The following is a 15,244-nucleotide window of genomic DNA, read 5'->3' on the forward strand; positions in this document are numbered from 1 at the left end:
AGTTTACTAGTATATTGAAGCCATATTAAAATTTTTCCATATTATATATTTTTTAATAATATTTTAGTAACCAACAATCATCACAGGGATCACAAAATAGTATTATTATTGATGTTTCACATCTGCCAGGCGTCCCGTGATGACTCACAATTTTTTCACCATCAAGAAATGATTTGAAAAAATTAGCCGTTGTTTCATTTTTGATAGTAAACGACATACAATTTACCGCTAAATTCAACAAATGTCTGAAAGAAAATATAAAATTGACTCATAAATTATGTAAAAATTCCGCGTCCTATTGTTCGCGGTCGTTGCTAAATTAATTTCAGTTGTTTTCGATCTAAAAATAGTAGCTATAATCGGGTGTCATTTGATAACAGTCAATATTTATTCGAATACCCCACCGGTAGCAACATCTCTTTCAACCAAATTCAAATATTTATTTTGTAAAAAATAGTTCATGTCACGATGATGATGCAACTACTGACTGAATTAATGTCAAAAAAAGTTAGTCTGGTTTTCATCTTCAAATAACTTACAATTATTATCATAGCAATAATTGTTCGTCGACATTTTTGTGAAACGCAACCCAAAGAGAAATTTAAATTCGATTCATTTTTTGCACTAAATTGGACGCCTGGAGCGACTATGTAACCGATAAGGAAGAATTAGATTTATTCATATTTCATTGCATGTCATGACATGAAAAGTGGTTTATTCATTTACAAACGTAGCACTTGGAAAAACAAAAAAACATCATAAATTTCTTACATACAATTTTTTTTATATCCAAGAGGGGTAGATAACAATTGAACAATATGTCAGTTAAAAATACAGTTGGAAGATCGCCTGATTTTAATAAAAAAATTGTTTAAGGTGTCAGGAATTGTTGTGGAGCGTGCGATAGCCGGTCGGGTCGACGTGGGTGCTTTGTTCATTCACTCAAATCGACCTCCGTGTTGGTCGTTGGTTTAAGCCCCAGGCTGAACGATCGATTTTCACTTGCTATCGTCCAACCCGTGTTAGGAATCACACGTTAAAAGGTAAGTTCTCGTTAGTCGCACAAGTTTCGACTTTTGAGAGTTGTTAGGTAGTAAGGTTGGACAGCTGGTTAACGGAAAAACAGATTTTAAAACAGATGTACGTTACACTCCTGATATTTGAATTGTTAAATGTTTCTAGTAAAATATCTAGTTGATGATTGATATGTTGACAAAGCCACTACAAAACGATTTTAAAATATGTTCTTGATTCATCACATATATTTGGGTTTCACGGAATATCATGTAAATTCAGTATGGTTCATATTCCTTCCGGCTATAAAACACTTCTGGTGGAAATACCGCTGCGTTTGGCTCACCTCCAAAGTTCTAAATCTGTTTGTTCAACTAAACTTTTCTTATAAGTTGATGTTGTTGTACCTTGAAACAAAAAAACGCCAACATTACTGTCAGTTAAACCGAGTTCATGGGTGCTATTGAAACTTAAGATTGGGGAAGTAACTGGTTATTAATCAAATTGAAAAGAAATCATTATAAGGAGAAATTAATTTTTTGGGTGAAAAAGATTTCATCCTTCCTTTGGAAGTTTTTAGTTCGATTCTCTTGTGAGGTATAGTCATGGAAATCAGAATTAACGGTATAAGATATGTTTGAATGTATACATTTATACTTTGTCAAATGAATGAAAATATTTTTCTTTGTTCTGAACAGCAGATTTCCGGGTTTTGTAAAGTGCAGTTGTTGGTTTTACGAATAGCAAGTTGTAAAGACATAATAATGTTTCTTAGGAGCCCTCAACAGATTGTCAAATCTGTTACTTACAGATGAGAATTGAAAAATAACCGATCAATAAGGAAAATTAATTACCATCGAAATTACTACGAAATTGTTTCAAAGTTCTGGAAGGTAATTTTTTTCCTTGTAATTATTTTATTTGAAAAAAAATGTGTATAAAAGTTTTTCAGACAATGATTTTCAAATAATTATAGGTGAAGTCTAATTACTTCTGTAACTATCAAAAGCGATTTTTCAGAAACTGATTGTCAAAAATTTGGGTTCCAGGCCGAAAAAACCACTCATGATGCATTTTTTTCTTTTCTGTACGATCTTTATTCAGAAATAAATGCTGGTGTTGCAGCCGTAGCTGTTTTCTTCGATCTCTCTAAAGCATTCGATTGCGTCAATCACAATATACTGCTTAGAAAACTCAATAGTTATGGGTTCAAGGGTACAACTTATCAATGGTTTGAATCATACCTCACAGGACGAGATCAAATGGTCCGAACAACAGAAATCTCAGAAAGAAGGGCCACAGGGTACCACAGGGATCCGTGCTGGGACCTGTTCTCTTTCTATTATATGCAAATGATTGGACGAAGATCAACATATCGGGCAGCTTTACACTTTTCGCAGATGACACCACCATCTTGTGGAAAGAGAAAAATGAAATCGAACTACATAAAATAATAACTTCTGACTTGGAAAAAATTAAAATATGGTGTGACGCTAATTTGCTTTCTCTGAATGTTACTGAAACAAATATAATATCATTCAAATGCGTGCTTGACGAACTTCCTGTGAACGGTGGTGTCCTGCAAATCTAACACAAAATTTTTGGGTGTATTGATTGACCATAGGCTTAAGTTTGATGAACACGTCCGACAACTCGGAAGTAAAATTTCCTCTGGGTGTTATGCAGTGAGGGTAGTTTCTAAGGAGTTGAATTTCAGTACTACAAAAACGGCCTACTATGCATTAATTGACTCCCAGTTCAATATGGGATACCTTTTTGGGGAGCATGTTGTCCAACCCTCTTGTCTTCTATATTGATTATTCAGAAAAGACCTGTAAGATACCTCTGTAAGGTAAAACCAAGAGACTCTTGCAGAGAACTCTTTATTGATAATCAAATATTAACTGTCATTGTATTTCTCATCTTGGAGACAGTATGCTTGGTGAATGAACACAAATCAAGATATAATGTAGCGACCTTACCCTATTCAATTCGAAATACGGAGTTTAGCCTCAGGCTCCCAATTCCCACCTCTAACTCAGTCATGGATTCAATATTTTACAATGGTGCTAAAATTTACAATCATCTGCCAGTCGATGTAAGGTCCTCTAATTTGACAGGCAAACGTTTTAGAAAGGCTGTAAAGAAATTTTTAGTAGATAAGCCCTATTACAGTCTAAAAGAATACTTTGTAGACACCTTTTAGCATGTTTATTGTATATTTTACGGTATGACCATGTATCATGTGTGGATTTTAGACGAAAAGTTATATCATAACTTGATCATTTTTTAAGTTTATTCGCTACTTTTTTTATTATCTTTTTAACTTGATTTTTATTTTATTATTTATTATTTATGTTTTATTATTTATGTTAGGAATCACACGTTAAAAGGTAAGACCTCGTTAATCCTTAGCTCGCACAAGTTTCGACTTTTGAGGGTTATCGTTCGTAGGGGTGCGACAGCTGGTTAACGGAAAAACAGATTTTAAACAGATTAGTTATATTTAATTGTCCTTATTGCTTAAGCTTTTGTTCGTATTTTACTAGTTAAACAAAATTTCTTTATTATCTTCTATGACCTGCGATTTTACTTATATTAATAAGTTATATGAATTGTCCTATTGCTCAAGCTTTGTCAACAAGTTGCCCTTAAGACAATAAAGCATATTTATTATTATTATTATTATTACAAAATTCATAAATTAACATACCTACCACAGGAACGAGAATTATAAGATCCTCGAAATAATGTGCCATATGGATCTTTTTTTTATTTGAAGATTAGCGCATCAACCACTAGGGTTATTAGCGCTATGTTACATTTTACATTACATAATTATTGTATTCAAATTAAATGATAAATATTGAAACTTGTCAAGAATGACATAAGATTTTCAATATTACAAGTGTCACTGAGAGTTTGTCGTAGTTCTTTCGGTATATGGATCATTTTAATATTTTCAATTCTGAAATTAACATTTACCGTTCTTGAGAATTGAAACGCTGAGGCTAAAAATATATCTTGAAACTTGCTACTGAAAATAAAATAAATGTCGAATATAGGATATCTAATAATATTAATAGAGACCACTTTTTCGAATTGACATCTTCATTCAATTGTTTTTAATGTTTTCAATCTATAGTCCGTTCATAATTTGTTGATAGCTCACTGCAAGTTTGACCAAAGTATTTGTATCAAAGTCTGACTATCGCAACGTAGTTTGTTTTGCATTCGAAACAACTACTTAATATGAGCATTGAACTATACATGTAAATCAAAGTTCATATAAAACTATAGTCCGTTCATAATTTGTTGATAGCTCACTGCAAGGTTGAACCTCATTAGAGAACTGAAATACAGAGAGGACAGCTAATATGATATAATAACAAAAATCAAACTAAAACTGGCAGTTTTTCGACTAACACACCTTGTATCTGAAGAAATACAATACAGCTATAAAACTTTTAATCCGATTATGTAGGTATTTTGAGTGGAAATGAGTGACCAGTGTCGTAGAGTATATGATTAAAACATTAGTTACTTTAAATAAATAAATATATTAATATTCTTAAACTGTAGGTACTGTAAACTGTATTTTTATTTTAAAAAAAGTTACTTGCAATTTGTAAAAGATACATTTATTTAATTAATACCTATTTTTAAATGATATAAACTACGATTACTTACAAAACTATTCAAATTCAAAATAAACAGGATCATCTTCGGAATCCGAGTCGTCTTGCAGGTTAATAATTAGCGGTTGTGTCTCTACAGTCGCATCAATTATATTTTCAAGATCCCACTTTTTTTGTTCTTCTTCTATTGCATGTCTTACTGCATCTCGCCAATTTTGTTCTGTAATATGCTGTAAAGACTCATATAACAATTCACGTACAGCTTGTATTTTATATGACGTATTTTTTCTAGCCACATAGCTTTTATTTTGTGCCCAAATGAGTTCAATTGGATTTAATTCGCAGTGGTAGGGTGGAAGTCTAAGGACTGTGATGTTTCGTCTTTCCGCCATTTTGTCAACTACGTATTTCTTGAACTTAGATTTGTGTTGCCGGGCAATTTTTAAAAGTTCTGCTTTAACCATTCCATCTTCGTAAGGCAGGGACTTATTCCGCAGCCAGTCAATGATATCCTGTTTCTTCCACGCAGTCGTTGGAAGTCTTTCAACTAGTCGTGAATGATAAGGTGCATTATCTAATACTATAATTGAGTTTGGTGGTATATGTTCAATCATCTGCTCAAAATACTCTTCGAAAACATCAGCTGTCATCTCCTCGTGATAGTCTTTTGTGCTTTTGGATTCAAATTCCAACAAACCATGCTTAGCAAATCCTTTTTCACTGCCAATGTGAGAAACTATTAATCTACTGCCTTTACCAGAGGGTGGGGAAATACCAGTAGACCAACCTTCCATAAAGGCTTGCCTGGAGCTTGATATATTTTTATCTGTCCAAATTTTTGTGAGAGTATGACCTGCGTTTACCCACGTTTCGTCCTGATAGTAAATTGGCCTTCCTTCAGCCCGAAATTTTCGTATAGATCTTAGATACTTTCTTCTCCAACATATTATCTCTTCCCGGTCAATCAAAAGTGATTTTCGGTCTGATTTCTCCCACCGGAAATTTAATTCTTTTTAAAACTTGCCACAATTTGGTTCGTCCGACATGAGGCAAATCCGTGTCGTCTCTAACCTCTTGTAAAATTTTGTTTAAGTTGGGTATTTCTTTTTTGTAAAAAAATTCGTGAATTTTCCTTCGAATACCATTTTTGGCAAATTCATCAATTTCAATAGTTTTTCTCCCCCTCTTTAAGTATTCGTTTGTATTTGGGTTAGCTATACCTTTTTTTTTTTCTGATAGGAACCTATATATTGTTGACTCCCCTACGCCCGTCATGTTGGCACAACTCTTGATTATGTTCTGAACAGTGTTTGTGGGATTCTGAGAAACCAGAGCATCGTGAACGTTCAAAACAATAGTCTTCTCTCTTGGTGAATAGACAGACTTACTGACTGTACGCAACAGTACCGGTGTAAAACTTGATGATGTTGATGATGATGACGAAGCCATCGCAAGCAATCAAACAAAACAAGCAGGAACGAAAGGTACGTGTATGTTTGTAGGAATATGAAAAAAAGTTACTCACGCACTGCACAAAATTCGCAAAATAAATATTAGAGACGTTAATTACTGCCGTAGACGCCGAAACACCAACGAGCCGTAAATTAAATGCGATTAAAAAATGTACTAAACCAAAAATTATTTTCGTTCGTAACAACTTCACCCTTTCAAGGCAAGTTTCGAATATAAACTGAAGCTTTATATTTAATGAATAAACACCTCAGGAACCTCCGCCTATGATTTTACGAGTTTTACGACCGTATTATGACTTGGGCCCTCATTTTGTGCTATCGACAAATTATGAACGGACTATAGAACATTTTGTGTTGAAAGTTATAAAAACTTAGTGGTTTAAATTTTCCCACTTAAGGATTGAAGTTTGACCTTTCAGTTTTTTTGTTTATTAATTAAAATATTTCATACAATGTTTATCAAAACAATTTTTTTTATATCACAGAACGTTTCTTTCCCAGTTGAATACTCAGTTGCCGAAATATTTTTTGCTAAATATCTCACGAAATCATTATTAACATTCCACATTGCTGAAAATTCATTTCACTCGAAATTTGCTTGTAAAAATATCGCGTACTGTATACAATTTGTCACGTAATAAAAATATATAACGATTGAGCTTAAAATTTAGTTACTTGGATGCCCCTCTCTTTGCCCAACTTTATTTGTATGTCTTCCAGCCTCATCCCCTTGGTTTCCGGAACATAGAATATGACGAAGAACAAACTCAAAAACGTGAGTGTTCCGAATACCATGAAGGGCACGTACATTCCGAAGGCCTCCTTTGTCAAATAAAAAATTTTGGCGGAAAGCATGGCCATCAAGCTGTAGTAGATGGTGCCGAAGCAAAGCGCCAATGGTTTTACCCTCGGGGAGAAGACCTCCCCCATCATAAGAAGTGGTATGTTCCTCACCCCGATACTCACGAAGATGATGTTCGCGAAGAGTATCAATAAGGGAGCGTAATTGAAAGGGTCAGTGTCGATATCGGTGCTAGCTTTTAGAAACTCGTAAACGCCCATGAGAAAAAGGGTTGAACAAGACCCTATGATGGAGACAATCAGGAGCGGCTTGCGCCCGAAATAGTCTACGACGAAAATGGCTACGAACGCCACGCTCAGCTGCAAACTAAAGTACAGAATGGTCGTGACGTTCGCAGGAAGAAAATCTTCTTCATCCTCGAAGATCGTCTTGCAATAGAACGTAATGGCAGTGGTCCCGCAGAACTGCTGGATGGACCTCAAACCGTATGCCACGAAGGCGCATCTCCTGTTGACCCTATCCAGGAAGAAGTAGTTGATGAGGCCCTTGTCCTTCGACTCCTCGATGACGTTCTTGGTGAGCGTCTCCATCTCTTTGACTGCTTCTTCCTCTCCTCGCAGCATCTCCAGAGTGGCTCTGGCCTCCCCGATGCGGTTGTGCTGCAACAAGAAGGAGGGGCTCTCCGGCATCCAGACGAAGGTTACGAAGAGGAGCAAGGGGAAGATGCAGGCGACGAACGCGGCCGTGTCGATTGCTAAGAAGTTGCCCAAGATGTTGACGATGAGGATGCCCAAGACGACGAAGACCGGACAGAGGGAGGCCAACATACCTGCGAAAGAAAAATCAGTTTCTAACATTTGATGTGAAGATATATTTAACTAACACTGCAGCCAAAAAAATGTAGTAGGGGAAAGATACAGGTATACAAGGTTAATTACGATTGAAATACTGAAAATAATGGAATATACTGTTGTAAGTAACGCATGTATACGTTTATTTTCAGTTGAAATAATAGTATATATACCGGGTGTCCCACATTTTATGTGACAGGCAATATCTGGTTTGTTGAAGGAAATACACAAAAATGTTTCATACAAAAGTTTTAGGAGTTCATGAGAGCGATATTTTGATATAATTTTTAAATATACAGGGTGTTTGGTGTAGGTGCTACAGACCAAAATTCCATTTTTTAAAATAGAACGCCCTGTATGTCATTACATATTCAGATGCTACGTTAAATTCTGATATCATTTCATGTTTGGTTTTTGAAATTCGGTTACGGCGTTGTTGAGTTATTGCTTAAAATGTAAAGTCTTGAGAACGACTATTATTTTTAAAAATATCTCATACAATTATTCTCTCTGCATCAGATCACATGAAAATTAGTCAAAATTTTGGGTGTTCGAAGTAATGGTTTCAATTTTGAGTTGTGGAATTCAGTCAGGAATCATTTTGAATATGAAACAATTGCGAAATTGAAAGAGGTGTATTCGAAAACAAATCTTCAATTAATAACAATGTAAATAATATAACTTGATAAATCATTTCATAAGAATGGTAGGTACTAGAAATAAGTCATAAAAATTGTTCAAAGTGATGCCCATTAGATATTATACAGGCTTCGAAACGTCGAATCACTTCTCTCGTACAAGTCGCTCTTATAATATCAGGCGTAATATCACTGCACGCTAGTCGAATTTTCATTTTCAGATCATCCACATTCAAATGGGGAGTAGTGAAAACAATATCTTTTAAATAACGCCATAGGAAAAAATCAAGCGGTGATAAATCTGGGGAACGAGCCGGCTACCGAATTGGACCCTTATTACCAATCCATCTATTTGGGTACGTTCTATCCAGATATTCAGTAACAACCTGTGAATTGTGAGGAGGAGCACCATCGTGTTGCCACCAAATTCCTTGTCGTTCTGCTATGGGAATATCTTCCATCAACTGGATCAAATTATTTTCTAGAAAATACATTAATACCCCAAGTAGTTTGAAAATTACTTTCGCGGACCCAGTGGGGATTTTCTTGAGACCGATAGTGATTGTTATGTCAATTCACAACTCCATTAATCTGGAATCGCGATTCATCGCTCCACAAAATTTGACTGAATATGTATGTAATATTACCTGAATACAAGCAATGAATTCAAGTCGTCGTTCAAAGTCCGTGGGTTTCAAACCTTTTCCAACTGAATTTTGAATGGGTGGTATTTATTTTTTTCAGAATTTTCTGTACATTAGATTTACTCACACCGACTTCTTCTGCAAGAGTACGGATAGAAACATGTGGATGAATAATAATATAAGCCAACACATTGATCTCTAAATCTTCAGCTCTAACAGATCTCGTATGATGACGATGCTTTATAGTAGAAGGAAATGACCCAGTTCGCAATTTTTCTACAACTCTCGAAAAAGTCATTCGTGACGGAATGGGTCTGTCTGGAAAACGTTCTTGGTATAGACGTTATGCTTGACGGCAGTTTTTCTGACATTCCCCAAAAATTAATAACATATCAATGCAATCACTTGGACTAATCGCGAAAGGCATACTGGAGTTTTCGCACAAAGAACACAGTTACTGTTTTGCAAAGAATCACTGAATCGAACTGACAAGTAGATACAATTCAACAACATTTGTTACTATGGCATCAACAAGCATAAGCTACTTGATGAAATTGTGCAATATAAAGCAATTCACCCTCAAGTTAGTCACATTCTCAAGAATTTCAATATTATATTCAACTGATATCGATATCGTATCGTAGAGGTGAGAATAATGGTTTGTATTCAGTAGTAGTCTAGTTCAATTCAATAAAAGATATAGACTGGATTCGTGTACGAGTAAATAAGTTTTTTTGAAACTTTATATTTAAGGAAAAGTGCAATAAGTCAACGACGACGTAACCGAATTTCAAAAACCAAACATGAAATGATATCAGAATTTAACGTAGCATCTGAATATGTAATGATATACAGGGCGTTCTATTTTAAAAAATGGAATTTTGGTCTGTAGCACCTACACCAAACACCCTGTATATTTAAAAATTATATCAAAATATAGCTCTCATGAACTCCTAAAACTTTTGTATCAAACATTTTTGTGTATCTCCTTCAACAAACCAGATATTGCCTGTCACATAAAATATGGGACACCCGGTATATATATACTTTTATGGTTTCATATGGGTTTGCATTGCCAAAATTTTCATTTCTGCATAAAAAAACTGGATAAACGCACGAAATAATGTGCGACAAAAAAATGGAGGACGTGGTGCATGAAGTGGAGATGGAGGTAGCTGATACAATATTAAATTTGGGATAAATTCCCGTTTGTTGCAAGGATCTTTTATTTTCGTCTTGCGATGTTTGTATGTTAGTTGCAACTTATTCAATTAACACCTCAATGTAAACTGAACAGTTTACAAAACTTGTTTCGCTATATTATAGCTTCCTCAGGCGTACTCATTCCATTACATATATTGAGATACATTGTGACGCCAAAAGATTCTATCGTGGTTTCGTGGAAGTGGAAATCTCACATTAAAGTGCGTTTTTTGAATACGTTAATCTAGGAGAAATCCTCAAATAGCAGTTACAACGAGGAAATGAAACGCAACAGTCAACGGCGATAAAATAGGAAACCCGGTTCTACTCACCTCTAATCTGCGGTTCGGCGATCTCCCCCAGGTACATCGGCACCGTCGAAAAGGAGAGCCCGCTGGATATCCCGGCGACGAATCTGGCCACGTAGAGCGTCGCGACGTTCCTAGCCAGCCCTATCATGATCCACCCCGTCAAGAGGGGCACGGAGGTGAACAGGATGACCTTCCTCCTCCCCAAGACCCCGGTAAGGGTACCCGCGATGACGGCGCCCAAGACGGTTCCTGGAAGCAGGGTGACGGCCAACCAGGAAGCGTCGTTGCTGCTTATCTGAAATTTGTAGGTGCCCTTCGTGAGGGCCGGAATGGAGGGGAGCTCCAACCGAAGTGCATTTCTGACGAAAGGATGCACAAAGTGGCTGAAAAAAATTGGAACTGGTGTAAAGTGTCTACCATAATTGAATCAACGACTACCTTGACCGTATTCAAAAACACGAAAAAATATATATTCAACAGCCTACTTTTCAATTTCTTTTCTTTTATTTTCAATATCCATGTTTCTTTTAATAAGTTCGATTTATATATAATATTCATTTGTTAATAAATAAATATAAATATTGTATGTGTTTTTTTGGATTAATAAACGTTAATAATTTTGAAGGTCTGATTTAGTCAAGCATATTTTCATCTTCCATTTAGGAATCAAGCTATATTCCATTCGAAAGCTAATCGATGTCTTTTTCTAACGCTCTGTACGTTTCCAAATTTGGTGCAGTAAATATAAAAAACACGTTATGAATGGAATCTGACCAAAAATATTATGATACTAACTGTGCACTGTGTTTTTAGCACGTTTCACAAATCACCGTCCGAAAATTAAAAGAATTGAGACTGGAAGTTCTGCTTTACCCACCGTACTCCACAGACTTTTCTCCAACCGACTACCATCATTTCAAGCACTTCGATAACGTTCTTATCGGTAGAGCTTTCGCCAATCAGAACCAGGCAAAAATGGCCTTCGTCGACTTCATCGAATCGCGAGTGTTCAATTGTTATGCTGACGGAATTGATCGAATTTTGGGTAAATTTTCGTTATACGGCCCTTCAAAGTTCGGAAAAGGGCAACTTTTCAGCCTCCTTTTTCACTAAATAAACTATTTAAAAACTCAAGCATTTATTCACTAGATCATCTTTACACTTCATTCCTCCTTCTTTAACACTTTTCACTTCAATAATCAACATTTTTCTTATAAAAAACTCAATTTAAAAACGAATGTTTCTCCTGGTGACATTATTCTATTTTTAGGTTAGTACTAGTGACATTTCAGAAAAAAGCGGTTGGTATTTGCCGTTGCCTACTATTTCAAATTCGTAATACACCACCAAAAACCAATTTACGATCTAAAGAATGAAGGTAAAAAACATTTGAATTACTTCAGGAATATGGACTGCATCAGTCGTACCAACCATATCATCAACCTTAAAAACGTAAAATTCACTGATATGTAACCAAAAAGCAGCTCCGTACATTTTTTAACATTTTTATAAGAAAAATGTTGATTATTGAAGTGAAAAGTGTTAAAGAAGGAGGAATAAGGTGTAAAGGTGACCTAGTGAATAAATGCTTGTGTTTTTAAATAGTTTATTTAGTGAAAAAGAAGGCTGAAAAGTTGCCCTTTTCTGAACTTTGAAGGGCCGTAACTTTTTAAATAAGGGAGAGCGCCGCTTTTTTCTTTCGGATTCGTAATCTACGCATCAAAATACGTAAGTACAGTCAAAAATTTTTTCAAAATCGCCGGGTGTCCACATAACGAAAATTTACCCCTATTTTACTTATCCGTGCTGGTTTCGCCCATAACAACAATGGTAATCTTCAGTGGTGGTTGATAGCATTTCGTTGCGACCTCTCCTTGTTGGTAGACTCATTAATGAGCTCCAAAAACTGTTTAGAATTATTTTCTTCGACGTAAATATAAGTCCAACTCGTGAAATCAATCAACACCAAAAAAAGTTATACTTTTTAAAAATTAATCCGTCCGTTTCAGTCTCGAATATAAAGAATTAACTACGGATTTCTTCTAGTTGTAGAATGATATATTTAAATTTGTGATAGATCTGTAACTTCATCAGAAAGCAGACATTTTTTTTCTATAAATATTGAGGTGATTGTTTTAATAAAGACTGTCATGAAGACATTTAAGAATTGTTAAATATGACAAGTTACTGATAAATAGAAGATTTTTCTTTTGAAAAATACTTTGATTTTTACGCAGTAAAAGTAACTTATCGGGGTAAACTAAAAAGTTTGCCCTTCTACACTTGTAAAAAGTTCTCCATTATAATTTTTATATTTTTTCAGATTGTGGAAGGTAACAATTACCCAAAAAAGGTCGATGAAAAAACTGATTTTTTCCTCCACAAAAAATGACTTTCGTTGAATACATTTAAGAACTTCTGCAGGTTCTACCCAAATATCTGATCTGGGGGTTTTAGCTTATAATCCCCCTTGTTCACGCCTTGTTTATTTCCAGGGATGAATAACAAAAAAAAAACACTAAATTCTATCAATGTCAATATCAGTTATAGTTGATTCTGTAGTTTCGTCAGTATCTGTAACAATTTCAGAAGCAAACAGGTTCAGTCAAAGGATATATTGAGATAATAATAGTAAAACATTGTGTTTCTGAAGATTTTACATCAATTGCTTTTTTAAATTCAACTAAATCAGTAATTCTTCAATGTACTCGTTGAATCTGGTCAAAACATGTAAATCATCAGATACTCACTTGACATGTTTATCTTCAACTTGAACGCAATTATCCATTTCAAACGTTCCCAAAGTTTACAACCGTAATAATTCCAAAAGAAGATTGACGCATGTGAAAAGTGAATCTGATTTCAAAATGTGAATTACCTGTGACAGCTGCCAAATACTGATATATCCTGTTCCCGAACAGACGGCTCAAAAGGTTCCTCTTCATGTTTTTTTCGGAGACGGATGCACCTCACTAACGAATGCTGGAATATGGGAGAATTTTCTATGATGCATAGGTATATGCGTTTAATCAGTCATTTCGCCCGAACAAAGAATGCTGATTGTTCCGATGACCATCGAAATCGTGCTCGCAGGTACAGCTTATCGCAACATTTCGATTAAAGTAAAGCAGTGATTGTGCTTGCCAATGAGTCGGATGTGCGGGAATATTGGAGAGTTTTTCTGGCTTTTTTCTAGGTGTTTATATACCGGTCGGACGAGAAGTTAGAGAAAGATCTTTTCTTCTACCAACTGTAACTCTTTCTTCTCTTTCTTATTGTGTGTTATTAATCTATCAATGGATTGTAATACTGGGAGAAAATAATAGATATGGGCATGTACATACAGTGTTTTCCAAGAATAACTTGGAATAAAATCGTTTGACAAAAATATTTCAGAAAAATCTTGAAACTTGTAAATTTCCACTTTTTAATTTTCATCATCTCCCAAACTTTTAAGAACTGTCATCCATGAATTTTTGATTTCGGATAACAAAGTTTGGCCTGGTTTTACTCAAAAAATTATACAATTCATAATAGTTTTTGTCTTGTCTGAAGGATTGAAATAGCGCTGCCTGTTGAGAAAGTTTTGCAGTATGAAAATCTGGAAAGAACTATAAACTGAAGTTGTGGCAACATCTCAACAAAATATACTTATCTAGTAAAATGTTCGGGAAATCATTCATAAATACTAAGAGACCACTATCTTATTTCAACTGTAAAGTTAATAACTTATTTTGATTTTTGTAGAAGTTCATATAAAAGTGAATAAATGTGCTCGCCTTTATTTTTTGAAATATGTACAATGATCATTTGGATATTATTGAAAATTTTACAGAAATTTGCACATTCACAATTGATTATGAAACTTCAAATTGGGAGAATGACTTTGATGGAAATATTAGAAATATCAAAATGACCTATTCTCTTAGTGTTTCCATTTCTTCAACTTCATTATTGTGAAATATTTTTTCGAGACAGTTTCATTCACCGTTTTGGCATCAACAGGAGATTATTTTCACAAATATAAGTTATCCGGTCTAATGTTTGGAGGTAGGTAGAGAGCATATCAAGTTTCTGGTTTAGAAAATAATTATTTTCAAAATATTACATCTGGGGTTTCGCTACTAACAAAAAGATGCCCAATCAGTAAAATATCTGTACATGGTACGTGGAAAATTGAACAATTTTTAATGAAAACAATTTAGATAGAAATGAAAATGAAATGAAATGAAAAAAAATGGCAAAATCAAAGTTTTTCGAAACGTTGAAGTTATTGAAAGGTGAAAATGATTTGAAAAATTCATAGATACATGACTAAGCAAAAACAAATTTTGATGACAATTCAATTTATTTTTCTACAATTCATCGAAAGTAACGGCTTGTTGCTTTGCTGTGATTTGTTGAATAGGTAAGTACACACATCGGAAAAGTCTAGGGATATTTCTATAACATACTAAATAGCATGCATGAGGTCGTTTAATTTCGATTAAATTGGTACACTCGACCACCCTGTAGATTTCTATGGGTTGAACAAAGCCTGCAAAAACGGTAACTAATCTTTTATCAAGTTTTTTACAATATGTAGGTTTTCGGCTAAAATGAATAATCTGAAAGTGTCGAGTTTGTACATTCTATGCAGTTCTTGCTCAGCAATTAAACTGGAAATATTGT

The 15,244-nt window shown here is 34.7% G+C and overlaps 2 protein-coding genes across 2 annotated transcripts in view; one reads left to right on the plus strand and one right to left on the minus strand.

The window, feature by feature from the left end:
- The first annotated feature begins 806 nt into the window (after window positions 1–806).
- Window positions 807–15,244, plus strand: part of LOC111509117 (facilitated trehalose transporter Tret1) — a 40,122-nt gene continuing 25,684 nt past the window's right edge. Inside the window, exon 1 of the mRNA XM_074176749.1 lies at window positions 807–1,043. The gene's annotated coding sequence lies outside the window, so the exon portion shown is untranslated. The remainder of the gene's footprint in view (window positions 1,044–15,244) is intronic.
- LOC111509123 (facilitated trehalose transporter Tret1) lies at window positions 6,531–13,794 on the minus strand. Its single transcript, XM_023164817.2, is given in 4 exon segments — window positions 6,531–7,755; window positions 10,595–10,912; window positions 10,915–10,956; window positions 13,452–13,794. Coding segments are annotated over 4 exon segments (1,398 nt in total). The 5' UTR covers window positions 13,519–13,794; the 3' UTR covers window positions 6,531–6,784.

The sequence above is a fragment of the Leptinotarsa decemlineata genome, unplaced genomic scaffold, assembly GCF_025532065.1.
Source record: "Leptinotarsa decemlineata unplaced genomic scaffold, Ldec_3_MD MMD2_tig00002082_RagTag_RagTag, whole genome shotgun sequence".
Taxonomy (NCBI): domain Eukaryota; kingdom Metazoa; phylum Arthropoda; class Insecta; order Coleoptera; family Chrysomelidae; genus Leptinotarsa; species Leptinotarsa decemlineata.